Genomic DNA, 27,969 nt, shown 5'->3' on the forward strand with positions numbered 1-27,969 from the left:
TTGTGTTGGTCCCTTTCTCCAGCCTGGGAAGGGCCCTGTGAATGGCAGCCCTGCCCTCCAGCATATTCTCCCCACTCCCTCTGTCCCTTTTCACCTCACAAACGTCCTGAGTGCAGTCAGGACTGTAAATCGCAGTCCTGAGTAGCCTTGGTCCTGTGCTGATGTCAGGCATGCCACTGGCAGGTGGAACTGGCACTGAGGTCAGGCCCACGGGCCAGTCTGTGCTTTCTTGGCTCTGTATTACAAAGGATCACTTTATAATCACAAAGGATACATTTTCCAGACACTTTGGGAAGTCTTCTCTGGAGTCTTCCCAAAAGAAAGCAAAGCAGAAAAGTTTTAGGGGCTTATTAGAGTCAGTAGAATTTGGTGTGGTTTCTGCACCCTCACTGCTGTTTCCTGTTCTTTCCTACTCTCCATCATCCCTGCCCTTGAGCTGGCAGTGGCAGAGAGCCACACAAATGGCAGAGTCCTCCTGCTGGGACTGTCATCATCTTCTGGCCTGCTTTGTTTTGCTCAGTACTTTTAAAGAAAGGACAACTCTGCAGTCTTCCTTCTGGAATCTTTAAGGTTCCTTCCAAGCCAAGCTGTTCCTGTCTCTTTGCATTTCACGAGCTGGGCAGTGCTGTCTTCTCTCTGCTGAATTTGCTTTCTGTGTGTTGGGGGGATAAAGGAAGATGCAGGTGGCAGTTCCTAAGAGCAGCACATCACAGACCCACTTGGAAAGGTCCATGGCTGTTTGTTGCAGTTGCATGTGCACAGGAAGCTCAGTGCTGAGCATGGTTGTAGCATGGTGGTGCAGGAGCTGAAAGATGGCATTAGGAGGTGGGGGAAGATTCCTCCTTAGTTAATGAAGATATACCCAGCCTGAGGATCTTGGCTTGCCAAGTTTTAAAAACTTTTATTTGAGTAAAAGGAAATTAAAATCTTTAACTCCGAGTTTGATGGTGAAACTGTTGTTGGGCATTCAGGTGCTCACCCAAGACTCAGTGTAGGAGGCACTTCCAGTGGAGTTAAGTACAGAATGACTCAATAAAAGTGGGTTTCCTGATTGCTTTCCAGGGGCTCAAGGATAATGGTTTCTCCTGCTGGGACTTGGAGTTGGGCTTGATCTTTCTGGGTCCCATCCAACTCAAGATATTCTCTGACTTGGTGGTTTAAAGGCAGAGGGTAGAGTGACAACCACAGGGAGGGATTAGTGGCTCTAGGGAAACTGTAACAATTTTATGGATAAGTCAGCTTGATTTGCTGTCATCATGATCTCAGAAGTTCATCTGTAAGAGGAACTTGAAGGTGGACAGAGCAGCAATTTCATGTATGAGTTGAGAGAGGCCCTGCCATGAGTCTGTTTCCTCCATTAACACTAAGAGATGATTAACAGACTATTGGGCTAACATCAGCTTGCTTTTTAAGAGAAAAAGGATAACAAAAGTCTGTTAACACCAGCCAGGAATCATATTCCATGTGCCAGTACTGAAGGAATGTTTCTGACTCCTCCCTGACATGTAAGAAGGCAGCTGAGTGGCAGCTGGTTTGGGTCAGAGAGTGTTTGTGGGAGACTCTGGTTTACCCTGAGTAGTGCAGGGCTTTGGATGAAGCTCAGTCTGTGCTTGGTCAGCCCTTCCAGAAAGGGTTGTGCTGTACAGAGTCACCTCAGCTCTTGGCTGGGGACACAAAGGCAACACAGACCCTTCTCTCCTTCATTGCTGTGTGAGAGGAAGGGAAGGGAACCTTTCTCCCTGGAAGCTGAAGAGCTCTTGGATGATCTCTGGCAGCAGGAACGCCCTGAGTGATGATCCTGCCTCTCCAGTCGGCTTTTTAAGCTGGCAGAGCTTTTTCCTTAGGTATTGTCCAACCACTGCCTTAATGGCTTTTCCAGTGCCTACCAGCATTGCTCCCCAGAGAGAGAATTGTGTGGGGCAGCTCAGGAGAATCTTCCTGGAAAAGGGCTGAATATTTGTTTGCTCTCTGTGGTTTCAATTTCACTGAGTCCCCTGCTGTACTGTGCAGCTCTGTCTCCAGTGATCCCAGCTGCTCTACTGGGTCTTGCTGGATATCACTTCTCATTGCTCTCTTCCCTTCTTAGGACACTGTTTAAGGAGAGCAGGCGTGTACACGGACACCTCACATCAGTCCTGTGAGTATCACAGCATTCCTTTGGAGTGAAAACTGGTGATCTCCATTCCCTGGGGCCTGGGGGGATCGTGCAGGAGCACCTGAGCTTGCTTGGCTCCCCCCGCATAGATCGGCGCTGCTTCCTTTGGGGAGGTCTAGGGAGAGCAGTTGTTTGTGTGTGACATCTCCCAACACTTTCCTGAGGTGCTTTAGCCTTCAGTAAGCTCAAAAAGAAGAACTTTGAAGCCAGGTTGCCCCCTGGTTCAACAGCCTGGAGCCAGGCCTGTGTGCTGGGCCTGGCAGGCACAGCGAGGTAAAGTGGAGTTGTGACTATTGCAGCCTGTTCAGTTGGTCCTTACTGGATTCTGGATTCCCTCTTTCTTGTTGCCTGGTTCAAGGAGGGGCACAACGAGCTCAGACTGGTGAAGGAGGGTGCAACAGGCTGGCGGGTGGCAAACCAAGAGCCATCAGAATCCAGCTGGGCAGGGGCTTTAATCCAAAGGCTCTCATGGATCTTGCTGGTGGTTGAGAATAGATGAGGACATGGATTCAGGCTGGTGTCTGTTTGGCAGACAGTCCTGTTCTTGGCACTGGATGAGTGAGGGGAAGTGTGAGAAACACTGTGGAGTAGGGTGTAGAGTCATCCTTCCTTCAGCCACACCACCCAGCAGCTCAGGGATGTCTTGTACCAGAGATTGCTTGCATCTGACCAGATCTATTCTCGGGGAATTTGGCGGATGCTTTTGCATCCTTGGCTTCTTCTGGGAACCCAAAAGGAAGGTGTAACTTCTGCAGAACAGTCTCTGTGCCAGTTTCTCTCTGGGCATTGCTGTAGGAGGGCAGCAGTGGGGTCCTGCAGTTGATGCAGGATGTTTGTGTGTGGGTGTTTGCTGCTCTGCTGCCATTCCAAGACTCTGCTCTGCTCCCTAATCCGCTCCCTGTGTGCGAGTTGGGGCTTCCAAGAGCAGCAACCAAATGTCATGTGGTTTTGAATCCTAGCAACCTGAGATGCTGCCTCTGTTCCCTGCAAAGACTCTCTGGATCATCTCTGACAGGGCCTGGGTGTGCTCCCTAACTGGCTCCTTCCCTGAGGGCATTCACTGAGCCACATTTCTCTTGTCTTCCTCCAAACAGGGCGAAGAAGAAAGTTATAGCTCCTACTAAGGTGAAAGTGAAGGTGAGTTCTGTTTTCTGGTTCTCATGGTTGGTATGTGCCAAAAGCCAAGTGACTGCCATCCTGAATCCCGTGTTTGAGTTTTGTATCCGTACGTCAGCTACTGTGAAATGGCTCTGCTCAGTATTTGGCTTGGAAAAAACAACTGGAACAGCAGCTAAAATGGATGGCAGTGGCAGCTGGGAGGGAAGTGGGGGCTCACAGGCACAGAATGTGTGTAACCTGCCTTTTATCCCCAAACTGTGAACCCTGTCTCTCTTCTGACTGTGCCTTCTCCTGTGATGTTCCAGGACTCTTCCTGCAAGCCAGACAAGAAGCTGTCGGTGTCCGTCCCTTCCCTGCACTCGAGCACCACCTTGGCCATGTCCTCAGAGCCCCAGGGAGGAGCCCTGGGCATCAGTGCCCAAAACAGGGAATTCTTGTCCCTTGGCACGGCCCAAGCTGCCAGCAGCACCGCCACTCCTGCCACCTTCAAGGATGACTCCTTGGATGAGGACTTGATTCACAACCCCACCTCCTCCCTGGAAGCAGTGTCCAAGGAACTGGCTGTGCTGAACAGCAGGGCGGGAGGGAGCCCTGACTTTACTCTTCCTGCAGCTCCAAAAGCTCCACCAGAGAAGATCCCAACTCTTGCATCCTCAGAGGAGAAGAGGACATTTCCAAAGCCCAACCCTGCCCCTACATCATCCTCTGGTTCCCTCCAGTCTCCTCTAAACTTCCTAGCTGAACAGGCCCTGGCGTTGGGCCAGTCTTCTCAAGACAAGAAGACAGAGAACTCTAATTACAATGAGCATTCCTGCCAAGCTTCCCCCAGCAAAATCCTTCCTGATGCCCACCAGGCTAAGCAGAAGCACCACAGCCTGGTCAGGCCAGGCCACGGACCCCCAGCCTCGGTGCCAGTGCCGGGCTCTCAGGTGAAGGTCTTCCACCCTGGTGCTCAGCTCCAGAAAACCTTCACCTCCCCAGCTCCCTTTGTCAAACTGCAGAACCCCAAGTCCTCCACCCCTCTGCCCCAACGCTCCCTCCTCCAGCAGGTCAAGTCATCAACCAAAGCTCAGAGCTTCCATTCCTCCACGTCCCCAAGCAGCGCCCAAAACTCCAGCAGCTCCCACAAGAGCCAAGGCTCGTCCTCATCGTCTCTCAGCTATGCCGGGAAGCATTCGAGCGGCTCCGGCTCTTCAGGACAATCTTACAAATCGCCTTTCGTCGCTGGGTCCCTCTCCAAGCACGGGGCCTCCTCCAGCAGCTCCTCCTCTGGAGCTTCTGCAAACCAGGGCAGCTCCTCTGTGACTTTGCTTCCCAGCGTTCCGGCCCCTTCCCCGGGCTCGGCCTCCAGCCGCCCGGCCTCCGGCTCCTCCGTGAAGAAAACTCCCGTTTCCCAGAAGCTGACCCTGGTGGCACCTCCCGGCGGCTCCAACGGAGATTCCAGCGGCGGCACGCAGGGCGTGGCCAAGTTGCTGACCTCGTCCCTAAAGCCAGCTGTGGTCAGCAGCACCGCAGCCTCTACCTCTGTGCCGGTAAGGGGGCAGTGCTGTGAGCTCCTGCCTTGTTCCCAGCTGCCCTAAAGGGGGCACTTCAAAAGCAGTTTCTGAAATTCTCAAATGACTCACTGAATTTTGGCTGCTTTAGGCTAGAAAGTTGTGGCCTTTGCCCTGGGCTTGTCCTCCAGAATTCCAGCTTTCATTTTCAGCTTAAAGTAGCCACTAAGCTGAATACTTTGCTGCCTTCCAAAGGGCAGTTTTTGTCCAGGCTGTGTCATGGTCCTGCCTTGGCTCTGTGAGTTATGGGGACAGTAGGGCTCCCATTTGGATTAAGAGAAAGTGCAGTAAGGTAATTCATCACAAGAGGTAAAATTAATTGCATAAACTAAAAGTATAATGATGAATTTGTTATTAATTGGATCTACAAACTTAGCCTTCTTTAAATTACTGCAAGTCATTTTAGTATTATTGCCACTTCTGTCACGACTGGCCCATAGAATAAATGAGCTGTGGTCATAGAACCATGGAATCATTCAGGTTGGAAAAGCCCTCTAAGATCATCGAGTCCAACCATTCCCCCAGCACTGCCAAGGCCACCTCTAACCCATGACCCAAGTGCCACATCCACGTGGCTTTTAAGTCTTCCAGATGTGGTGACTCCACCACAGCCCTGGGCAGCTGTGCCAGTGCCTGACCACCCTTCCCATGAAGAAATTTTCCCAATATTTGTTGGGATAGAACATTTCAGGAAAGACTCCTGGGTTGTCAGAACAGACTTGTGTTGTTATAATATTGTATTACTTAATGATATAAGGGGCTTAATTTTTATCTATAGCAAAAAAGTAATGGCTCCTAATGTCGTTGTATTCATTTGGTTTTGGCTGCTCGTCCCTGCCTTCCTTTGTGGCCCATGGAAAGAGCTGGGAAATTCAATGAGTATATTCAAATGGAAACCATGTACTTCTCAGCTTATGTGCCTTGTCTTTTACTGAGCTAGAGAGCTGGGAAGCATTCCCCAGTGGTGCCATGAGAATGTCCATGAGAGGGATCCTAAATAACATCCCGGGGTGCCTTGGGTGCCAAACCTTGGTGCCTGGAGTTGTCAGCAGTGTATGCTGCCAGAAGTGAGTAGGAAGCATCCCCCTTGGAACTCGCAGGCAGTATGGAAACTTTTCCTCTGCCTAATGGAGGCACAATTCCAGAGCAAGGGAGTCATGGAGGCAAATCCAGCGTGGCCACATTCAGAAGAGCTGGCTTGCCCATGTCCATCTGCAGATGGCCTCGAGTGTTGGCATCTCTTGGGCCCTGGCTGGGAGGGTGCTTTTTCTGAGGGGGAATTCTTGAGCATTCCATGTTTTGCAGATGTGTAAGTATGAATGATGCTGTGCCGTGGTTTTCCCTCTCCTGACTGACCTTTTCCGTTGCTTTGCAGAAAGGAACTAGTGGAGCTGTGCTGCTAACGAGTTCTTCCTCCTTAAGTGTACTGGCTCCATCCTACAAGTCCAACAACCCAAAGCTGCCAGCTGCCCTGAGCTCCACCCCGTTAGGTATTATCTCTCCTATTCATTCTTTCCCTCTCCATGTCATCTCCTTCAGTTCCGACTCCTCCCCAAAAGCAGGAGTTTCCAAGGATGCAATAGTTACGGGACCTGCTCCGGGGACTTTCCACCACGGCCTTGGGCACAGTGAGTATCCTGCTGGTCATGTGTGTGTCCCTTGTGCCTGTGCTGTCACATCAGTGCTCTGCTGGGCTGGCCCATTGCACACCAGCCCATCTCTCTGGCTGTTGCTTCATGCTGTGGTCCCTGCTTTTGTATCTCCAGCAGTTGCATTTGGAGAACCTTGGCCACATCCCTAGAGCTCACCCAGAAGTGCCAATAGCTGGAACCCGAGCTCTGAGCTAACTGCTGCAGCTCCTCTGCTCATTTCTGTCTTGGATGTGTATTTGTTCCTTTTTTCCCTCTCCTCTCTTTGTTTTTCTCTCTAGGTCTTCTGGCTGGTTTGCACTCCAGCCCCCACCATGCAGCGCCACTCCCACACTCTGCCCTGTCCACTCATTTACCACAGAGTTTGCCAGGTAACTTGTCAGACACTCGTGTTTGTCTTCCACCTCGTGAGTCTCCCTCTATCTCAGCAGATGCTTCCTTCAGGGCTGGAACCAAAGGGGTTGTCCATGTTTTCCAGCTGTGTGGTTGTCACTAAAGCCTCTCCAAGGTGCAGAATGAGGGGCTGGGAGCAACCTGGTCTGGTGGAAGGTGTCCCTGCCCATGGCAGGGGGTGGAATAGGCTTTAAGGTCCCTTCCAACTCAAACCATTCCATGATTAGGAAGGAATTCTTGGCTGTGAGGGTGGTGAGGCCCTGGCACAGGGTGCCCAGAGCAGCTCTGGCTGCCCCTGGATCCCTGGCAGTGCCCAAGGCCAGGTTGGATGGGGTTTGGAGCAAGCTGGGCTAGTGGAAGGTGTCCCTGCCCATGGCAGGGGGTGGAATGGGATGGGCTTTAGGGTCCTTTCCAATCAAACCATTCTGGGATTCTGTGAATACTGGAATGATGAATCCTCAGTGCTTACAGCAAGTGTTGGTTCCTGGAGATATTCAGAATTATGGTGCCAGGATGAAAGCTGTGCCTGTTAGTGCACAGCCTGCCAGGACTGCCCTGGAATGAATGTTCCAGCTCTGTGGAGTTTTGTTCCTGGTGACCTACATAAAATGTGTCAGACCAGACTGTCTTATGTCTGTGCACTGAGTTAATTGCCAGCATCTCCTTCACAACAAGTTTGTAGTGTAAATGCAGATTGCTCCACTTGCTGCTCACAACGTGAGCATTTGGCAGTTAAGCCTGTTCCTGCCCCAGTTTGATGCCTGCAGAAGTGATGCATAAAACAAGAGTTTCCCAAAGGAGGAGAGAAGTAAGGAAAATTGAAATTCAGCACCAGCAGATTGGGCTTACCTGTTTCAGGGAGCTGTTTATTCCCCTGGTAACTCGAATTTCTGCTTTCTCAGGAGTGTTCTTCAGCACTTGGGTGCAGTTCAGTGCCACTGTCTTAGTACCTGCTCCTGTTGGGATGGTCTTCCTGAGCAATATGAGCCTGATTTAGGAGTGCTAGCCCGATCCTGTGGCTGTGTGCATGGATAACCATGTAGCCTCCTGGAGGAGTCATGAAATAAAACGCCCTTGAGTGCTGAGCACGGTGCTTGCTTGCTGAAGAAAGAAGAGTGCGTTGTGCACTCGTGCAAATGCAAAGCATTGGTTGGCTTTGCTTCCTTTGCTGAAGAGTGAGGTGGGTTGTGCCACGCTGGTGGGGTAGAGCTGAAGGAGGTTCTAGCAGTGAGCCCTGCTGTGACAGACCCTTCCTTCCTGTTTGTGAGCCACCCTTCCCGGAGACTGAGATCAGGGATCGCACTTTGAACGTGGCTTGTGGAATGGATTCCACATCACTGAGGAGCAGCTCTTTGTGCCTTTAGTTGAGGGAATTCAGAGTGGTTGCTTCACTGTTGTTCATAGGGCTTATAACAGAAGAATTTTTTGATGGACTCTTCAGTGGGATGTAGTGCCAGAAGACAAAAGATCGCTGGGAATAAGTGAAGGAAAACTGACCATGGATACAGCTCCAGCAAGGACCTGCTTTCTCACTTGGTGTTTTCACTTAAAGATCCGAGATGGAGCCGAGTGCTGCCATCTCTTGGAACATTCCCACTTTTGGTGTTTTGTAGAAGAACACAGGGGACAGTTAAGTGACCCCCATTACCTGAAAGTGAATTCCTGTGTTCTGTGGCACAAGCTGTGTTTGGCTGTGCCAACATCTGCCCACAGCTGCACTGCTGTGTGAACGCTGCGAGGTGCGTGGGAGGTTGCTGCAAATGCAAGGGAATGTCGATGCCTTAAATAAAAGTGCTTTTGTATCCATGTTCATCCAAAAACCTCTGAGCAAAGAGCATCTGGTGCTTGCCTGTGTGTGTGGTCGGTGCTGCCATTGCTGGTGGAGGTGCCTTGTGCTGGGGCTGGGAATGTGGTGCTGGTTCTGTGGAAATGGGATGTGCTGGGCTGGGCTCTTGCATGCAATGAGCTGTTCTTGGCCTGGAGGAGAAGCTGCTGCTGCTGCTGCACTGCTCGGTGCCACTGCTGCTTAGCTGCACATCTCAGGACTCCCATTTGTTCTTCACAGTCTGAAGTAGTTTTATTTGCTCCTGGAAAACTTTTGCTTCCTTAAACTTCCTTCCTTCTTCTCTCTTCAGTGTATTTTCTCTTTTCCTCCACATCCATTCCTTTCTGTTCCATCAGTGGTGAGATTCCTATAGTTCCTGTTGCTATCAGTGGGCACCTAAGGCCTTTGTTTAAAAAGCACCTAATGAAATAATTTTAAAAAATCAATAATAAAGCATCTAAAGCCCTACCTGAAAGGAGTTTGTAGGTGAGGGGTTGGCCTCTTCTCCCACACAACCAGTGACAGGACAAGAGGAAACAGCCTCAAGCTGTGCCAGGGGAGGTTCAGGTTGGACATCAGGAGGAATTTCTCCATGGAAAGGGTGCTCAGGCCTTGGCAGGGGCTGCCCAGGGAGGTTTAGAGTCCCCATCCCTGGAGGTGTCCAGGGAAGGGCTGGAGGTGGCACTCAGTGCTCTGGGCTGGGGACAAGGTGGGAATGGGGCACAAGCTGGACTCCATGGTCTTGGAAGTCTTTTCCAACCTCCGTGATTCTGTGATTACAACAGCAAAAATGTACAACAGGTTCCTTCCAACCACCTGTAGGTGCAAGGCAGCCATACCATGTGTTTCGGGTGTCCTGGAGGGGCAGATGTGGCAGGGTGGATTTAGAGAAGGGCACAGGCTGCGGTGTCCCCTGGCAGCTGGAATTGTGCCATGGGGTTCCTGCTGGGACCCCACAGGGGACCCTCAGCGCTTCCCTTGTCCCTTCCTCAGAGGCTGGGCTGCTCCCTGTGGGGAGATGGCTCCAAGCACATCCTCTTCTTCCTGATTCCTTGGTGCTGGGAAGGAAAAGCAGGTCTTTCCCTCTGTGCTGAGAGGCCTGGCTCTCCCAGCTGCCCACCCTCCATGGGCTGGTGCTGAACCCCTTTCCCAGCTGGTTTTATTTTCTTTCAGATGCTTCTCAGCTTCATGGCAAAGGGTCCAATGCACAGCAGCGCAAGTTGTGACACCTGCGAGGAGGGGAGCTCCAGCACCCATAGGATAAAACCCAGAGGAACAGGACTTTGGATACCAGCTGTGTCTTTTGATTTCTTTTTTTTTTCTTTTTTCTTTTTTTTTTTTACGACAACTGGAGAGACTGAACTGCAACGAGGAACTCATTGGGGTGTCTGCTCAGAGGCTTTCAGAGCTGAGCCCCACACACGGGGCCACCTTGAGCCATGCCCTGATGAGAGGAGCCTTTTGTAGCACTGTTTTATTGCTGCTGCCCTTCCTGCATTCCCTGGCACTGGTAGGAGCTGGAACTGGCAGGGAGGCTCGGGTGGTCCTGCCGTGGATTCCCACCCACCCGTGTCTGTAGCTGCCAAGTACCTCCAAGTCCAGTTACCTCCTTGGTCTCCCCGTGGAGGGTATGAAAGGTGCTTCTTTCTTCTGCTTTGGATTTACTTGGATAATTCTAGCACTGCCAGTGCTTTCTTGAAGACATTTGAGTAACTTTCCAATTGTACTATAAAACTGTGCTACACTTAATTGGAGGATTTAACATTTCCTGTGTGGTGAATCTGAGGAACCACCTGATGTTCCCCTCTGGAGGAGAAGGAAGACTCTTTAGAGAGACATTTTTAGATGCAGTCATCGACTTTTAGAATTCTACTTCTTTTGAGTTTTTGGATTTTTTTTCCCCTCCAAAGGGATGCTTTTTTCCTGCTCAGTTTTATCCTCATTGCCATTGAATGCATTGGATTGAATGGGACACTTCTTAGCATGTCACATGGATCAGAAGACATAATTCCAGTGCCTTTTATGGTGGAGCAAGAATGGACTAGTGACACACATTTCAGCCCTATTTTGTGTGCTCCTCAACCCTTTTTTAACCATTCTGTATTTAAAATGTATTCTGGTTTATTTAATAGAGCTTTTTATGGTTGCACATCAGAAAAAAAAAAAAAAGGAAAAGAAAAAAAAAAAGCTGCACTGTCTGGACTTCAGTGGTGACCTGGTGACTGAGCACAGTCCCAAATCCAGCAGGAGCACCAGTTCTCGTCCCAGTATGTGCAGGCGGGTTCCAGGCCCTCCCCTAAAGCCATTCTTTCCTAGGGTTGTGAGTTAGGATCAATTTGGTGGGCAGAGGGAATGAGCGAGACGAACCAAGGTCACTACCTGCCGAATGAATTCCAGAGAGAAGCACTGCTCTCCTCAGTGATACCTGCACCAGGATCGTGTGCTCAGCACAGCTGCAGGAACAGGGACCATCCACCACTGGGGGCTGTCTTTTCTTGTTCGTTTTCTTAACTTTTACACCTAAATACTCTCCCTGAGCACCCCCTTTCAGGCTAAGGGCAGGCTGAAGCTCCACCTGAGCTTCCTGAGGTTTGGTTTCCTGCTCTGCCCAGTCTGTCTTCTCTCAGGCCCCCACAGCCACGTCCCAGTTGTGCAGTGGTAGCGCTGATCCATGTAGAATTTACTGGTATTCCAAGGAAAAGCTTGTAGCTTCCTCCTTGAGCTTTGGGGAAGGACGCTGACCGCAGGATAGCAGCAAATGTCTGCTTTAGTTTCCCCTGGTTTTTGTTAAGATCCGAAGAAGACTGTTTCCAACTGGAGCTGATACGTAACTGCCCGAGATCAGTGAGTTGATTGTATTTCAAATCAATGGATACAGCTCAGATTTCAAGTCTGTTTACAGAAAATACCTAGGTTGTAGCAAAAGAGCCAAAGACAGAACTCGCGTGGGTAAAACGAAGCACAGCATTTCTCGGTGGACTCTGAGCAGTGGATGTCGCGTGGTTCCTGTTGAAGGCCTCATCCTGAGGGGTGCTTGGCACCTTCACCTTCCCCGGGGAGCTGAAAGCTTGGGACACCTGGCAGGATAGGGGCTCTCAGCGAGTGACTCGAGGTACTGGTTCTCCTCCCTCTCTTTGCTTTCACTTGAATGCTTCTGCTGGGAAGCCCCCGTGTGCGCGGCCGGAGCAGAATGCCCTCCTTCTAGGAATTTAGCGAAGCCTCTTGCCTCAGGGAAATGTTTATGTGGTGGAAGTTCTGTGGGATATTTTTTCTTTACATGCGATAATGAATGAGTGAGTGGTGTGGAGCAGCGTGGCAGCAAGGCAGGCCCACGCAGAGCAGCTGATGGGGAGCCAGGCTGGCACCTCTGCCTTGGTGAGGCAACTTGCAGCGCTTCCAGGATGGAACGGGGAGGGAAGGCTCCCATGGCACTTGGGGATGGCAGTTCCTTTTGGGTGTAAGAGCTGCAGTTTACTATTCTATTTTTTTTCTGTGTGTGTTGGGACTGTCTTGCTGACGATGGTGGGGGTGGTATGAAAACTGTTAATCTTGTACAGAACAACTGAATAAATTGTTTCAAACTTTCCAAAACGCTTTTTTTTCCCCCCACCCATCTCCTTACCTCTAGTTCCCTGACTTTGATTCCATGAATTTCTGTTGCAGCTTGGATGCTCATCTGTGGCTTGAGTGAGTAATGAATTATTGACTGTTTTAAAGTCTCCTATATGGTGAGTGAATGGCAGCTCTGTTACAGCTGCTGTAGGGGTAGGAATGTTTCTTCTCATTCCCTGTGCTCCTGCTGGTGCTTGAAGTTGGCCTCTGCTGGAAAGGACGTGTGGGGCTCAGATCCCAGAGCACCAGAGTGATTCTCCCTGACCCTTTCATTCGCAGAGGTAGAACAGTGCTGTTAATCCCCAGAGCCAGGAGGGATAAGCAGGGAATGCTTATGGCTGCTTTCGTGGATATCAGAGCTCACTGGGGTTTGGGTATTAGCTGAAATTTGGGAAAAAGGAAGTGAATGGGCTCTGGTACCATCTCAGTGTAATCCACTGTTCTCCTGCACCTGCAGTCCCTCTCTTTCGTGCACTTCACTCCCATCTAATGCTGCTAATTAGTCCCAGCTCCAATGCTGCTCCAGGAAGTTCCCCCTTGGAAAAGAGCCAACAGCTAAGATGATAATCTTAGTGTTTTAATTCTGACTCCAAAATGGCAACTTCTTGTGCAGCCAAAGATCAAGAGGCTGCCGTAATTAATAAAGACCAGCCACTTTCTGATTGGAACCACTGCATTTTTATTTTGTACTATAAATAGAATTCCCCTCTATTCCCCATTCCCTTACACAAGTAAATGAAACGTAGCTGCATGTAACTCCATCCAGGAAAACACCAGCACAAACAGCTTTTAACCACGAGGGAAGGAGCTGTCTGTGGGAGGCCCTCTGCGTTGGGTTCCCTTGCATGCTGTGCACAACCCCTTGTGTCTGGTGGTTCTGCCATCCCTTCGTGCCCTTTTCCTTGACCTCTGTGGTGTGTGAGTGCTCCTCCTGGATCACTGGCTGGTGCCATCGAAGTACACCTTCACTCTTCCCCAGCAGCACAGGCACAGAGGTGAACAAAAGGTGGTGGTGGGTCTTGACGTGGTGATGCTGGACTGAAACCTTGGTTTCCACAGAGGCTGGTTTTCTCAGAGGACGAGCCCATCATTGAGTCAGTTGTCCACGGTGGGACTGTCTGGCTTATCAACATGCAGCTGATGTAACCAGCACCTGCTGGTCACCTCGGAGTCACCTGGACCTTCAGTCTCTCTCCTGACACGGCTTTGTACCCGACTATGTGAGTAGAAGTTGAGGAAACTGCAGGTTCTACCGAGTCTTTGGACTTGAGGCACTTCACTGTCCTAAGGCTTTCTGTTGTTTTCTGGTAGGCAGGAAGGAAGAGGGGGAGAAGGTTTGGCAGATGTTTTGCACTACTGGCGGTGTCTTCTGCAGTGTGTGACAGCAAGCGGCGTGGCTGCGTAGTATGGCCGGGGCAGAGGCTGTAGCAGTTTGGAAGACGCGAAGGAGGGCGAGGCTTTGCAGTGATCTGGGTGTCTACGAGGCGCTGCAGCTCTGACTGGCTGCTCTTGAAGTAAAGTTTCTAAAGTGGAGCGAGCGCTGTGTAATTGCTTCCGGACACCAAGACTGCCAGCTCCTGGATAGACATCTCCTTGTTGAGGTAACTGTTGTACTGGGCCATGGTGAGCCTGCCGCTCTTCAGGGCGTCCTCGATGGAGAACTCCCTGCCAGACTTCCTGTCGAGGATCACGGACGATTCCCCGTTGGGACCCTTTATTGAGATCTCCTCCCAGTCACATTCCTGGCTCTTCAGTTTGACAAACAGGCTCCATTCAATGAGGCCGAACACGTGAGCTTCCTCTGGAGACATCTCTTTTCCTGTGTCGGGGTCAATGACCACGATGGAGCGCCTCAGGTGGTTTTCTCTTTGCTCCCTCTTGATAGCCACCGTCTTCAGGCGATTCTGGAGTTGCTCAATCTCTGCATCTTTTTCTCTGGATAACTGCTTCAGGTCCTCTAACTCTCTTTCCAAAGCTTGGAACCTGGAGTCCAGGTTTATTCCACTGTCCACGTGGGTCATGTTTCTCAAATCCTGAGCTTCTGTTGCGGTGAGTTCAATCTCTGACTGCAGTCTCCTTGTTTCCATCAGCAAATTCTGTTTCTCGAGGTGTAGCTTGTGGTTTTCCTCTCTTAACAAGTCTAGCTCCTTTGATGACTTGGAGTTGTTGAATTCCACCTCAGACAGCCTGGTTTCCAGGCGGTTGATATCTGCATCCAGCTCCCTCTTGCGCCTACTTTCTTCCTCCAGGTTGCTCTTCAGCTTTTGAATCTCGTACTCCGTGTCTCCTTTGTCCACTTGGACACTCTCTGAAAAGACCACTTTCTCCTTGACTTCCATCTTCTCCAAAGAAAGGAGCTTCTTTCTCAGGGCTTCCAGCTCAGTTTGCAGGACTTGTCTGCGGTGCTTCTCTTCTTCTAACTCCAGCTTGAGGAGGGAGTGCTCCTTCTCCTGCTGGGGATCTTGCTGAAGGATCACTTTCTGTTTCACAGTCACTCGTTCTGTCGTTTCTCTTTCCTGTTCTTCCAGCTCGTTCAGCCGGATCCTGAGCCTCTGCACCTCCAGCTCAGCCTCCCTGCGGGCCTGTCTCTCCTTCTCCAGCTCCTCAAGCTGCCGCTCCAGCTCGGAGCGTCTCCTCTGCAGCTTGCGCAGCTCCTCGCGGAGGCCGTCGATCTGCTTCAGCTCGCTCTCGATGCTCTGGGAGAAGGAGTTCACCTCAGCTTTCAAGGCAGGATCCTGCTCATACTTCACTACTTCCTGCTGGACCACTTTCTCCTTCACCTGAGAAAGTTCTTCCTCCTTCTGTCTTAGTTTTTCTTCTTGGAGAAGCCGCTCCTTCTCCAGGTCAATGTGCTTCATCTGTTCGTCTGCCAGCTGCACTCGCAGCGACTCTACCTCCTCTCTAGTCTTGGGGTCTTCCCGAAACTGGAGGATTTCTTGAACAACTTCCTTCATTTGCACTTGAGGTTTGGTGTCTTTCAAAGCTTGTATCTCTTGTTTCAGCTGGTAGATCTCCAGGTCAGCTCTTTCGATGGCTCCGGTTCTCTCTATGATTTCCTCCCGGAGTCGCTGTAGCTCCTTTTCGGTTTCTGGATCATTCTTGTACTTAATGACCTCCTTAATGACTTCTTTGACTTCTACGAGGGGCCCTCTGTTCTTCAGAGCAGCCAGCTCGTTCTGGCAGCTCTTCAGCTGTTCATCCCCACCACGGTACCTCCTCTCCTGCTCTACCAGCTCCAAGCGAAGGTTGGCAACTTCATTCTCAGCCTTGGGGTCTGGGCGCACAATCTCACGCACTTTCTCCTGAACAACCACCTTGGAGTTCTCCTCCTCCAGCAGCTGGATTTTCCTGAGCAGCTCAGCCTTTTCCCGCTCGTTGGAGCGGCCCTTGGACTTCTCATCTTCGTACTGGCGCCGGAGCTCGTTCACCTCCCTCTCAATGACCAAGTCCTTCTCCACCTTCAGCACCTCCTTGACGGTGATTTTGCCCTCAGCCATGGCCCGTTCCTTCTCCAGACGCTTGAGCTTCTCCTGGAGGAAGTTGAGCTCTTCCTCGTGCTTCTGCCGAAGGGCGCTCTCCCTCTCCTTGGTCTCCTGCAACATCCGGAATTCCATCTCCAGCTGGGGATCGTTCTGCAGCTTCAGCACCTCCTTCTCCGTTACCTTCTCCTGCTCTTTGTTCTTCTCGCTGGACAGCACAGCAATTTGTTGGCGTAAGAGGATGACTTCACTCTCCCTGGTCCCTTCCTGCCTCCTGAGCTCTTCCAGTTCCTCTTTGAGCTTCAGGATTTCATCAGCTTGAGCCTTATCTTGTTCAATCCTCAGCACCTCTTTCACTATGTACTCCTGCCCTCCTTCCCTCTTCTCATGCTCCAGGACACGCAGCCGGATTTTAAGAGCCTCCAGCTCATCCTGGAGCACCTGGTTCTTGCGCTGCTCCTCTGCCAGGTTTTGCTGCAGTCTTTGGAAGCTCTCCTCCAGCTGGGGGTCAGGCACCTTCTTCACCAGTTCTTTCTTCACCACAGTTTCTTGGGGCTTCTGGTTTTGCAGGTGGACAATGTTGTTCTGAATGGCTTTGATCTCCGCTTCGAGCTGTTGCCGACGCTGAGTCTCATCCTCGAGCTCTTTCTTCAACTTCCAAACTTCTTCCACAGGCCTTACTGACTTTTTGGTCTGGGCAAAGTCTTGTGTCACCTGAATCTCTGGCTGCTGTTGTTGGAAAAAGGATCAAAAAAGATTAGTCCAAAAAATCCAGTTAATCACACTTTCGGTGCTTACCATCATAGAATCACAGAATCATTTAGGTTGGAAAAGCCCTCCAAGATCGTCGAGTCCAACCTGTGACTGATCCCCACCTTGGCACCCAGCCCAGAGCACTGAGTGCCACATCCAGGAATGGTGGAACACATCCACCACCTCCCTGGGCAGCCCCTTCCAGGGCCTGACCACCCTTTCCATTGGGAAATTCCTGCTGATGTCCAACCTGCCCCTCCCCTGGCCCAGCCTGAGGCCGTTCCCTCTCCTCCTGTCCCTGTTCCCTGGCAGCAGAGCCCGACCCCCCCGGCTGCCCCCTCCTGTCAGGGACTTGTGCAGAGCCACAAGGTCCCCCCTGAGCCTCCTTTGCTCCAGCCTGAGCCCCTTTCCCAGCTCCCTCAGCCGCTCCTGGGGCTCCAGCCCCTTCCCAGCTCTGTTCCCTTCCCTGGACACGCTCCAGCCCTTCAATGTCTCGTCTTGAGGGACCCAGAACTGGACACAGCCCTCAGGGTGCCTCAGCAGTGCCAGCACAGAGGGACAATCATTGCCCTGGTCCTGCCACGCTGTTCCTGACCCAGGCCAGGATATCGGTGCCTCCAACAAAACAACAGGAGGGAGCTGAGCTATGGCAAGCTCTGAGCGGGGAGTACCTGCAAACAGACTTCTCTGTGGGTTCCCAGCCTAAGAAATCCTTTCTGCAATGCCTGCTGCTGTCAGAACAAAGCTTTAAGCCACAAGGGACACTAATTCTGCTGCAGAATGGCAAGAAGAGTGTTAAAAATTACATGGAGCTTCCTAGGATGAGTGGGAAATGAGACTGGGGGGTGGTCTGTCCCATTTAAGTGTCTGCTGATTAATGATTTAGGGGGACAAAACACCAGCTAGACTTGTCTCCAGTTCAGCTTGTATTGGCAGAGCCCCACGTGTGTGTCATTCACAGGTCCAACACGTGTGTCCCTCCATTACCACCTCGCTCCTGTGGTCACTCACCTGCCGCAGGAGGCTCTGGGCAAACTCCAGGTTCTGCAGCCTCTGCTTGTTCACAGCGTTCACTTCTGTGTATTTGGCTGCCAGAACAGCTTCCTGCCGAACAAAAACGTGTTGGGAAGAGCTCCAGAAGGCCAGAAACAACAGGCCCTAAAGAGGTAGCTCTGGGTACCCCTCTAAAAACCTACAGCGACGAACTGCTGAGTTTTGGGGGAGGGAGAGGGATTCTCATGCACAGACACACTCATGGTCATACTGTGGTTTTCCTACTCAGGAGAAGCAAACAGAGGTGCAGGAAGAAGCAGGTGAGGAAGCTGAGGAAGAACGAGGTGGACACTTCTGCCTGCCCCCATAGGCAGGAGGAGTTTGAGGCAGGTAGCAAACAGATCCTGCATCAATAAATAGCTTGTGACCTCATCTCGCTGTAAGTATTTCTATCTTTGGTGGCGAAATCTCTCTGAAAGTCTAGAGAAGGGAAAAACTTGCAGGTTTTTGGCTTTTCTCCTCCTTTTTCCCTTCCACAAGTGTTAAATCCAGTATTTTCCCCCTCCCTCATTCTGGCCAGTCCAAAAAATGATAAAAAATCCCTTCCTCCTGATTCTCTGCCCTTCCCTGCCAAGGTCCCCCACAGCAAATGGAGGTGTTTGCAAACCCCCAGTGCTCCCGTGAGCTGCCCTCTGCTTTAGCTCTGCTCTGGCTGCCCCTTGCTTACCTCCTCTTTCACTTTGGCAGCTGGGGACTGCAGCCTGGGTTTCTTGCTCGTGTAGCCATTCCGGCCATTCTCCAGGTCCAGGATGGACCGCAGCTTCTCAGCTTCCAACTCGTAGTCCTGTGGGAGGACATTCCCAGGACAAACAGGGAATTACTGGGTCCCTTTCGTGCACAGGGTCCTCCTAAGCTGCCCTGGCTTTAACAACTTCATCTGTTTTTTGAGAAGGCCACAAAACGCCCCCCTCTGCTCTGGAGCCAGGCTGGGAGAGCTGGGGGTGCTCACCTGGAGAACAGAAGGCTCCAGGGACACCTCAGAGCCCCTTGCAGGGCCTAAAGGGGCTCCAGGAGAGCTGGAGAGGGACTGGGACAAGGCATGGAGGGACAGGACACAGGGAATGGCTCCCCAGTGCCAGAGGGCAGGGCTGGATGGGATATGGGGAAGGAATTGTTCCCTGGGAGGGTGGGCAGGCCCTGGCACAGGGTGCCCAGAGCAGCTGTGGCTGCCCCTGGATCCCTGGCAGTGGCCAGGGCCAGGCTGGATGGGGCTTGGAGCAGCCTGGGACAGTGGAAGGTGTCCCTGCCATGGCAGGGGGTGGAATGAGGGTCCCTTCTAATCCAAATACTCCGTTTCTCTGTTCTCTCACAGGCAGAATTTCAGTCCTTACCTTCACTGCCTGCTGGTACTGCTGAGCTGTGGCAGAGACCTTCTGCACCTCCTGTTCCTTGCTTGCAATGTCACTGAGCAGGGCCTGGGTGCACAGAGATAGATACAGGTCAGAGGGAACACAACACCCAAATGCATCCTTCAGCCTTTCTGGGGGTTACCATTAAAATCACAACCCAGAGAATTCCAACCTCCTCGAGCAGCCCTGCTATGTGTAACCAAGGCACAGGGGGACAGCGGGACCTTAGAGCACAAGAATAAATCTAATAAATATTTAAATTTTGTTATTTGATGTTCAGGAGCTCTTGAAGTTCTGTTTCTTTTAGCATTGTTCCCTCTCCTCTCCCTGGGGAGCCCGGGCTGCTCTGGGAATTACCGCTTGGCTTTTCAGCTTCATCTCCACTTGCTGGATGTTGTCAGTCTCCTGGGGCTCGTAGCTGGGGATGCTGCACAGGAACTGGTTCACCTTGTCGTAGTTGGTGCGGTAGTTGGAGTAGGCACTTTTTGCTTTCTGCAGCGTCTGCGTTCTGTGGGGGAAATAATTGCCAGAGATCTGCCGGGATGAACCACGCTTCTCACAGAGATATGATGGAACTCTGTTTATTCTGTTGTCAGACCCATAGTTATGCCCTAATTCCCCAAGCACACCATAAGCAAGCTCCATACTATTGGGTTACAGCTACTGTTCACACAGCCTTTAATAGCAAGTGATTGGTTACAGATTAATATGCACACAACTAACTAACATAAGTCTTTCTATGGTCAGCATCCCCCTCCCCAACATCCTGTTGGCTTGCCACATCAGCATTGCTCCTCTCTTTTTTCCCTAGTCAAGGACAGCTCACTAATATAATTTGGATTGTGCACGTGTACATGTCCCTGTTCACTCAGCCATTTCTCTACAGGAAATCAGCTCAGCTTCAGTCCCGTCACATCTCCTGTGCCTGCTGCAGACACCTCTTAACCCATCCCACTTCCCCTGCTCCCTAAAGACATGGATTTGAGCCAGAGTTGTTCTCTTGGTACTGCTGTTGCAAGAGAACTTCATCTGAAAGTTTTCCCAGCTCTACCTAGCCAGCACATGCCAGCAACTTCTCCCTCTTCCTCCTCAGACCTCCCTGGAAGCCCTTCTGCAACTCCTCCTTCCCAGGATGCTGTTGTGCCTCCTGCAATTCCAGCTTGCTTCCAACTCCACAGCCAATATCCTGGCTCTCCAGGCTGATCCTGCCCTGCAGTCTCACCTGTGGTCGATCTGCTTGCTGAGGTTGTTGAAGCGCTGGTTGAGCTTGTAGAGCTCTGCCTCTTGGCGCTCGATGTCGGGGCAGTGCTCCTGGAACTTGCTGGCCAGGGTGTTGGAGCACGTCTTGGTCCTCTGCAGGTTCTGCTCGGCTTCTCTCAGCAGGAACTTCTTGGACTGGAGCTCGGTGCCCATGGCCTGTGGAAAAAAAGCAGGAAATGGGGATTCTCCGGGGGTTCACACAAGCCAGGCTCTTGTCACTGTTGTCACCTGCATCAACTCCAGCAACTGCACTGGAGCTGGAGGGCTGAGTGGCAGCAGTGCCAGCAGCTGTGGAAAAAACCAAGTTCAAGGCTTGCATGCTAAGCAGAACCACCTGGTAAACCTGACAGGGACAAAAGCCACCTCTTGCTCCCTCCTCAACCTGCTGACCTTTAAAAGTAACCGTACGATGTGCAAAATAGCTGCTGCTCCTCATGCAAGGCTTGGATCCTGTTCTTGCCAGTGCAGCAACTCTGGAAGGAGCAGTGAAAGCTCTTCCATGTTAGTCTGAACCTGGGATTTCATGGAAAAGAGCACAGAAAATTCTGGCCTAGCCAGTTCTTGGTCTTTCTACAGCACAAGAATTGCCAGTTCGGGTAGTTTTCCTAGCAAGAACTGTTCTCAAAGCCCTGCCAGGTCCATCTTTCCAATATCAGGCCACTGTGTTGCATTTCCCAGACCATTTTACCCTTCACTTCTCTAAGAATCACAGAAGGTTTTCATTTGGAAAAAGCTTAAAGCTCATCTCATCCCACCCCCTGCCATGGCAGGGACACCTTCCACTGGCCCAGGTTGCTCCAAGCCCCGTCCAACCTGGCCTTGGACACTTCCAGGGATCCAGAGGCAGCCACAGCTTCTCTGGGCACCCTGTGCCAGGGCCTCCCCACCCTCACAGAGCAGAATTTCTTCCTCATATCTCATTTAAATCTTTTCTCTTTTAGTTTAAAACCATTCCTCTTGTCCTGTCAGTATCTGCCTGTGTAAAAAGTCTCTCTCCCTCTTTTTTATAATATTCCTTTAGGCCCTGGAAGGGGCTCTGAGGTGTCCCTGGAGCCTTCACTTGTCCAGGTGAGCACCCCCAGCTCTCCCAGCCTGGCTCCAGAGCAGAGGGCAGCTCCAGCCCTTGGAGCATCTTCTCTGGACCTGCTCCAACAGGTCCATGTGTTCCTTGTGCTGAGGACTCCAGACCTGGACACAGCACTGCTGTGGGAGGGTCTCACAAGGGCGAATAGAGAGGGAATCAATCTGCATTAGTCCTTTTGTCAAATCACAGGACTTCAAGTGGGATTTGATTTGATTTGCTTTGCTTTGATTTGATTTGATTTGGGGATGGGAGGTGTTTGTGTTTGAAGCAGGTGGGGATCACTGAGGTCAAGGTGAGCTCTCACCCCCAGCTGGGGGAGGCCACCCTGTCACCAACAGACCCAAGCTTGTGAGTTGAGCAGGAGTCACCACAGCTTTTGGGAAGTGGTTTTGCACGTGCAGCATGCGAACAGGGCAGGAAACTCACCAGCAGCTCTTCCTTCTTCCTGTCCACCACCTTCAAGTCCTCCGGTACCGTGTCATCTATGACCAGCTTGTTCTCATAGGCTGACAGCAGGTCTCGGCCTTGCTGGAGGCTCCTCTCCAAGTTTGTGGCCACCTCAACCCTGGAGGGACACGAGAGGAAGGTGTTTAAGCACACCTGCACCCTCCTCCTGCAGGATCCTGTGTTAGGCCGGGCTCAAGCCGGGATTTAAGCCATGACTTACTTCTCCTGGGCAGCGCTGAGCAGCTGCACCACGCGCTCGTACTTCTTGTTGGTGTTCTCCACCTTGTTCCTCACCAGGGTCGCGCTGCCCGTGTTGGGCACGGACTCGATGAAGGCCTCGCACTCCTGGATCTTCCTCATTTTCTCAGGCTCAATCCGACGGACCTCATTGGTGATGTTCTGCAGGAGGAACAAAGCCTTTAGAGCAGCTGAGCCACGACCTGGTGGCTACAAAGGAGGCACCCTTGGCTGTCCAGGGTGAGGAAGGGGGTCAGGTCTGAGGATTTGTGTTGGGTGGAAGGTGCCTTTCAGCCCTGCAGGGCACAGAAGGATATTTTTGGCTGATTTTCTTTTGACCTGTCCCTCCTTAGCAAGGAAACTCCAACTGGGGAGTGGTTCCCAGCAGCTCTAGCTCTGTCAGGGACATGCTGGATTCATCTGGGCCGTTGGGCTCTGACGGATGAGTCCTTGCCTGGACATCAAAGCGCTGCAGGCAGTTGGGGCAATTTGCTTTCACTTGTGGTGGCACCTGGATTTTGACAGAGCCCTGGGCAAGTGCTGTAACCAGGACCTCAACTTCCTCCTAAACCAAGGGAGGTTTGTGGCACGGAGCCTGGCTTAATTAGGGGTCTGAAGGAGAGGAAAGGAGCTGGATGCTACTGGCACTGGAGCCTGGAGGAGCAGGTCCACAAGGAGAAACTGCCTCGGACCACAAAGGTTTTCCTGTTCCTCTCTGAGCTGGTGAGAGTGGTGGCAAAGTTAACGTCCCTGCTGTGCTCAGATTACAGGCAGGATCAAAAGCTGAGGGCTCCCCTCTCATCCTCACAGCCACCTCCTGCAGCCAGCACCTTTTTCCCATTCAACTGAGCGGGGCCAGAAGCAGGGCAAAGGTTTTGGGCTTCTGAGGCTGCTCATAGGGCTGCTCCCCATCTCTACTGGAGGAAGCTGTGAGCATCACTCCATCCCCCATCTCCCGGGCTCAGGGAGCACTTTAAGCACCCCTGGTTATTGAGAACCACACTGGAGACCCTTTGGGAGCACAGTCCCTGTAAGGCACCATCCCCCAGCTCCACAGCCCCTGCCTTGAGGTCCTTGGAGCGCTCGGTGCTGTCCTGCACTGCCCGGCTCTGCTCCAGCGGCGGCCGGAGGTTTGCTGTGATGGCTTTCTCCTGCTTGTCCAGGTCACTGTTGACTTTCTCCAGCCCTGCCAGGAGCTGGCGTCCCCGAACTGATGCAGCATCTGGAAAACAAGAGGAGACCAGATTAAAGCTGGATGGAACTGGGTGTGGGCTCAGTCCCACCGGTGAATGCCAAACCCTCATCCCGAGACCAGCCTGCTGTGACCACAGCCTGGCTGCTCTGCCCCTGCACCCGTCCAGCAGTGTTGTCCCCAGGACCCTCAGGAGATGGGAACATCTCCATAAGGTGCTCCACCACCTAAGCTCAAGCCTTTCTGTGCCCCAGGCTGCCCTCCCGCTGTCCCACACCTCCGATGCTGTCTGCCTTCAGCCCCTCATAGCGCTGCTGGAGGACGTTCTTGCAGTTGTTGGTCTTCTCCTTCACAGTCACATAGTGCTTGGCAATTCTGCAAAACGGGACAGCAGGAGGTCAGTCAGACCCTCAGCCTCTCCATCACCCCGTCACCATCCCAGCACTGCTCCAGGAAGCAGCTCCAGCTCGGGAGGGGTTGTGGGGGCTGCTCCCTCGAGGCAGCCATGAAGCAGGTGGGGGAAAAAGCACCTTCACCCCACGCTGGGGTAGAGCAGTGTCCTCATTAGAACAGGGGAGACGCAGCCAGGCAGGGACCTGCCTGCTGAGGGAGGGGTGGGCAGCTCCCCTGCCATAATGGCCCTCCAGAGCAGGGGGGACCTGGATGGCTCTGAGCTGGCCCCCCTTTGCTTGTGGGCAAGCAGGAAGGGGCAGGAATTCCTTCTGGAGGAAGCCTGAGGCTTCCAGAAGGCAGAGCTTCGCTGTGGGAAGCGGGGCAGGAGCCCTGGGGTGCCAGGCGGGGCTGCAGCGCTGGAGGCAGGGCCTGGGGCTGGGGAAGGCAAAGGCCGGAGGGGCAGTGGGATGGTCCTGCCCGAGGCTGGGGGCACGTACTGCTCTGCCAGGGCTATTGCTTCGGGGTCGGGCGGGGGGATCATGAAGCAGACCCCGGGGGCGCTGATCGTGTCTCCTGCGCTGTCGGCCACTTCCCAAACGTCTCCGCTGTTCCTCTGCAGGGTGTAGTGGGCTCCGCGGCTGATCTGGCCCTGGGGACACGAACCGGTCACAGCAGCACGGCAGGAACGGCGGGGAGGCAGCACCGGCACACCCCGATCCCTTCTGCCGGCTTCTCCGAGAGTCTGCCCCTTGCCAGAAACTCATGTGCCCGCTCCTCCCTGCCCGCAGCCTCCAGGCACCGAGCCCTGCCTCTTGCGACAGCCGTGGCGGGCGCATTCCCACTCGGGCAGAGAGGAGGAGGCGTTTCCAGGGCTGTGCTCCGGCTTTCCTTTTCGGAGAAGCCGGCAGCTGAGTCAGCTGGAGCTGCTGACTCCTGTCCCACCCCTGCCACTGGTGGCTGGCTGTCCCATCCCTTTGGCCAGCTACTCAGCCCTGCAAAGACTGGCACGGTGCTGGCGGGGATGTGGCCTGGGAATGGCCGGTGGTGGGGCGGTGTTCCTTTGGTCAGGAACACGCCGGGACATCAGCACAGGGAGCGTGGGAATGTGACAGAGCTGTGCTGTCGCAACGTCCCGAGGGTGTGTCCGAGGCAGGGAGGCCGCGTTTCCCCCAGACCCCTCCTGCTCCTCCGCTGCAAAACCTGCTCTTCCCACTGGGGCGAGGGCGACCTTTGCCTCGCTCCCGCTGCAGGAACCGCCACGGCTTGGAAAAAACCTGCTCCTTCCCCCAGAGCCACTTCCACCCCCTGAGGAGGCGGTGCCGGCAGCAGCGCTGCTCGCCCCTGGGCCAGGGATGGCGGTACCTGCTCGCCCTCGTACTCGCAGAGAGCCTCCACGGGGATGGGCTGCGGCGGCGGCTCCCGGCGGTAGCGCAGGGGCAGGACCTGCTGGCTGCGCTCCTGCAGCGACTTCACCACGGCCTCGTACTTGTCCAAGGCCTTCTCCTGGTCCTGGCACGGGGCAACAACAAGAAACAGGGGAAGAACGAACTCCTGGGATCTCGCAGCCAGGGAGGAGCTGGGACACGCAGCCGGGACAGAGACTGCGGCTTCTCCTGTGTTTGTGCTACTGAAGGCACCTCCTGCAGCCCCGTGTCCCTGCTCCTGGTGCTTCTGCACTCTCCTGCCTCTTTCTGCAGCCAGGCTGAGGACCGGGACTGTGCCCAGGGGTTGCCGTGCCAGCGGGCAGTGCCAGGGTTCCCTGGTGCATGGCCCATACCTGCGTGGTTGTGTGTCACTGCACAGCCCCACTCCCAGCTCTGAGTCCAGCCCTGAGTCCAGCCCTGCCACAAGGCTCTCCAGCAGCTGCTCTATTTCTAGCCCTGAAGGTGGAGATCCCGAGATGTTGAGTGGGATGGAGCACGCAGGAGGAGAGGGGACAGCTCCTGGGAAGAGCTATCAGCTGTCCCGGGCCACCTGCATCAGCTGGGCCTGCTGCAGCATGCTTGGGCTTGAGCTTGGATTTAGGTTTAGGCTTAGGCTCGAGCTCCGGCTCAGCACGGCCCATTCCAAGTGGGCGATCTCCAGCCCAGCTCACTGCAGCTCAGCGAGTTCCACAACCTCCTCTGGCAGCAGGTCTAATTATGCTCCCACCCTTAACGAGCGCTAACTCAATGAGAGAACAAATAAAAACCAGCCCAGTGAGCAATTACGTTGCTAGGGGAGAGGCAATCTCTAGCCAGGGGGGAAGGAAGAGCAGGGAGAAGGCCGGGCACAGGGAGGCAGCAGCAGGAGAAAGCTGGGCCAGGTGCCCACATGGGTGGGGACGTCCCTCTGCCAGTGCCATGGGGACAGTGGTTCCTGCTGCTGCCTCCCCTGCAGTCCTGCCTGCAGACACTCACATCCAGCTCCCGGAGGAGAGACTCCAGCTGGTATCTGTCCTTGAACTCTGGGCTGAATTTTTGGTCCAGGTCTGTATCCACCTTCTTCAAAAGCTCCTGAGCATCCTTAGTGTCCTTCTGAAACTGCAGAAAGGGAAAGTCTCTTGTGACAGAGGGTCCTGCTGAAACATGGAGCAGACCCTCCATGGTCTTCACACAGCCACCAGGACCTGCTCTGGACATGCAGAATATGTGGAGAAAGGCAAGGGATCACTATTTCCCTTGCTCAGGACATCAGATCGAAGGAAACAACAACCAGGAGCCGCTTATTCCGTGCAGAGCTGTTAAGTCCCACCTTTCCCTGCCCTCAGTTCTGTTTCACTGGGACAGCATCACCACGGTGTGTGGTGCCTCCACTGCCAGCGCCAGGAGAAGGCAGAGCCAAGCCCTTCCACGCACAAACCATCCCCTGGGGCAGCTGTTCTGGCAGATCCCCACGACAGGCACCGCCTGGGCTGGGCACCACGGCTCAGCTTTGGCAAGAGACTCATCGGGTGGCGAACACGCCCAGGCTGTGGGAGAGGAATCCAGCCCGACCTGCTCCCCTGCAGAGCCTCCCTGGCTGTCGGATGCCGTTTATCCAGCAGACATCTGTCTGCCCCGCTCCGCTCCGCTGGGACACTCAGCCCTTGTGCCGGGCTCCCCGGGGGGCAGCTCTGCTGGTGGCAGCTGGGATTTCCTACGTGGTCCTGTTCTGCTTCCCAGTGGAGCACTCAAGGTCTTCCCATGCCGTGTTTGGGGCTGAGGGATCTCTGCCGTCCTGGGGGCAAGGATGCTGACACCGACTGTGGCTCACGAAAGTCAGTGTGGGAGCAGAAGCTTTCTGCAAGTCATGCTTTGGCCAAGCACTCACTGACCTTTGGTGCCTGAGCAATTGTGACTCGTGTTCTATCAGCTCAAGGTGTTCTCCTAGCCATAAAAATCCTGGGTTTAGAGCACTCCAGTCCTGGTTTTAGGACCTCTTCTACCCAATTTCCAGAACAGCAGGAATTTTTGTATTCTAGGATCTCCTGCAACCCAGCACCTGCTCTCTAGGCTCCAACAACTCGCTGCCCTCGGGGATGTGGTACCTTGTGGAAGTCCTCCATGAACTTCAGGTGGCTCTCCTCGCAGATCAGCAGGTTCAGGTACTCCTTCCAGTCGGCGTGCACGGCCTCGATGTGAGCCTGCAACGCAGGGGTGGGAGGGGGACATCAGCAGGACCCCCGTGGCAGGGGCAGTCCTGAACTGGTCACCAGAAGTCCCAGTTGCCATCCTGAGTGAGCAGCTCTTTGGCTGCCTCTGGAGCCACCCAGATGCTCTCAAGGGGAATCTAGGATGGGAATACCCAAGGCTGGGATGATCCCATGGGAACATAGGCTGTGTGGAGGTGGCAAATCCTTGTGGCCATCCTCCCAACCAAACAGGGAAGGGTTCCACCATAATTCATCCTCTCTAGGTGGGCACAGGGTAATTGCCACAGGAATGAGGAAGATGGGAAGAGCTCCTTAGGTTTATCTTCACTCCTCCAGTGGTGTTTACACATCTGCAGGTGAAGGAGGCTTTTTCCCCCTTGGCATCTCAGGAACTAAAGTCACAAGTGGTGTTGGCAGCGGGTCCCACTCTGGAGAATGGCTGGGTGAGTCCCCCAAGCTCCAGGGTGGGTGGGGAGCTGGGACCCATCCCTGGTGCTCACCTCGATGGCGTTCTTCCCGGGGTGGTTCTGGGCCAGCAGCTGATCCCCATCGGCGTGCAGCTTGTTGATCGCCTCCTCCTTCTCCTCCAGCTTCCGGTGGATGAAGTTCTGGATGGGGAGAGGTGAGATATTGATCCCCACGCAAAGGGAGGAGACCCTGGCTGCAGTCTGAGGCTGAGCTGCTCCACAAGACAAAGTGTGGTGCTCCCCCACTGCAGCTTTCACTTTTCCTTCCCTTGCAGATGTTGCTAAAGATGTGACTCCTGCCGAGCCAGCGCTGAGATAAGGGACAGGAGGCTGAGG

General features: G+C 53.3%; 2 protein-coding genes across 6 annotated transcripts in view; one reads left to right on the top strand and one right to left on the bottom strand.

The window, feature by feature from the left end:
- UBN1 (ubinuclein 1) overlaps positions 1–13,077 on the top strand; it is a 26,889-nt gene extending 13,812 nt beyond the window's left edge. The window contains exons 12-17 of one of the 5 annotated variants that reach the window (XM_042037622.1): positions 2,087–2,137; positions 3,250–3,292; positions 3,580–4,806; positions 6,203–6,455; positions 6,758–6,847; positions 12,358–13,077. In XM_042037622.1, the coding sequence (XP_041893556.1) occupies positions 2,087–2,137; positions 3,250–3,292; positions 3,580–4,806; positions 6,203–6,455; positions 6,758–6,847; positions 12,358–12,389 (1,696 nt within the window). In that variant the 3' untranslated portion in view covers positions 12,390–13,077. The other 4 variants (XM_042037620.1, XM_042037621.1, XM_042037623.1 and 1 more) reach the window with 4 other exon arrangements.
- The window catches only part of PPL (periplakin), a 27,697-nt gene continuing 12,689 nt past the window's right edge, over positions 12,962–27,969 (bottom strand). Inside the window, exons 8-22 of the mRNA XM_042037618.1 lie at positions 27,667–27,774; positions 27,062–27,157; positions 25,953–26,075; positions 24,916–25,062; positions 24,051–24,202; positions 23,438–23,535; positions 23,033–23,190; positions 21,952–22,130; positions 21,711–21,849; positions 20,163–20,356; positions 19,298–19,448; positions 18,923–19,006; positions 18,259–18,375; positions 17,550–17,642; positions 12,962–16,514 (exon numbers count right to left, since the gene is read on the bottom strand). Of these exons, the coding sequence (XP_041893552.1) occupies positions 13,830–16,514; positions 17,550–17,642; positions 18,259–18,375; positions 18,923–19,006; positions 19,298–19,448; positions 20,163–20,356; positions 21,711–21,849; positions 21,952–22,130; positions 23,033–23,190; positions 23,438–23,535; positions 24,051–24,202; positions 24,916–25,062; positions 25,953–26,075; positions 27,062–27,157; positions 27,667–27,774 (4,524 nt within the window). The 3' untranslated portion in view covers positions 12,962–13,829. The remainder of the gene's footprint in view (positions 16,515–17,549; positions 17,643–18,258; positions 18,376–18,922; positions 19,007–19,297; positions 19,449–20,162; positions 20,357–21,710; positions 21,850–21,951; positions 22,131–23,032; positions 23,191–23,437; positions 23,536–24,050; positions 24,203–24,915; positions 25,063–25,952; positions 26,076–27,061; positions 27,158–27,666; positions 27,775–27,969) is intronic.

Source organism: Corvus kubaryi, unplaced genomic scaffold, assembly GCF_017639235.1.
Source record: "Corvus kubaryi isolate FWS band 111438036 unplaced genomic scaffold, C.kubaryi_AGA036_p1.0 37387, whole genome shotgun sequence".
NCBI classification, from domain to species: Eukaryota; Metazoa; Chordata; class Aves; order Passeriformes; family Corvidae; genus Corvus; species Corvus kubaryi.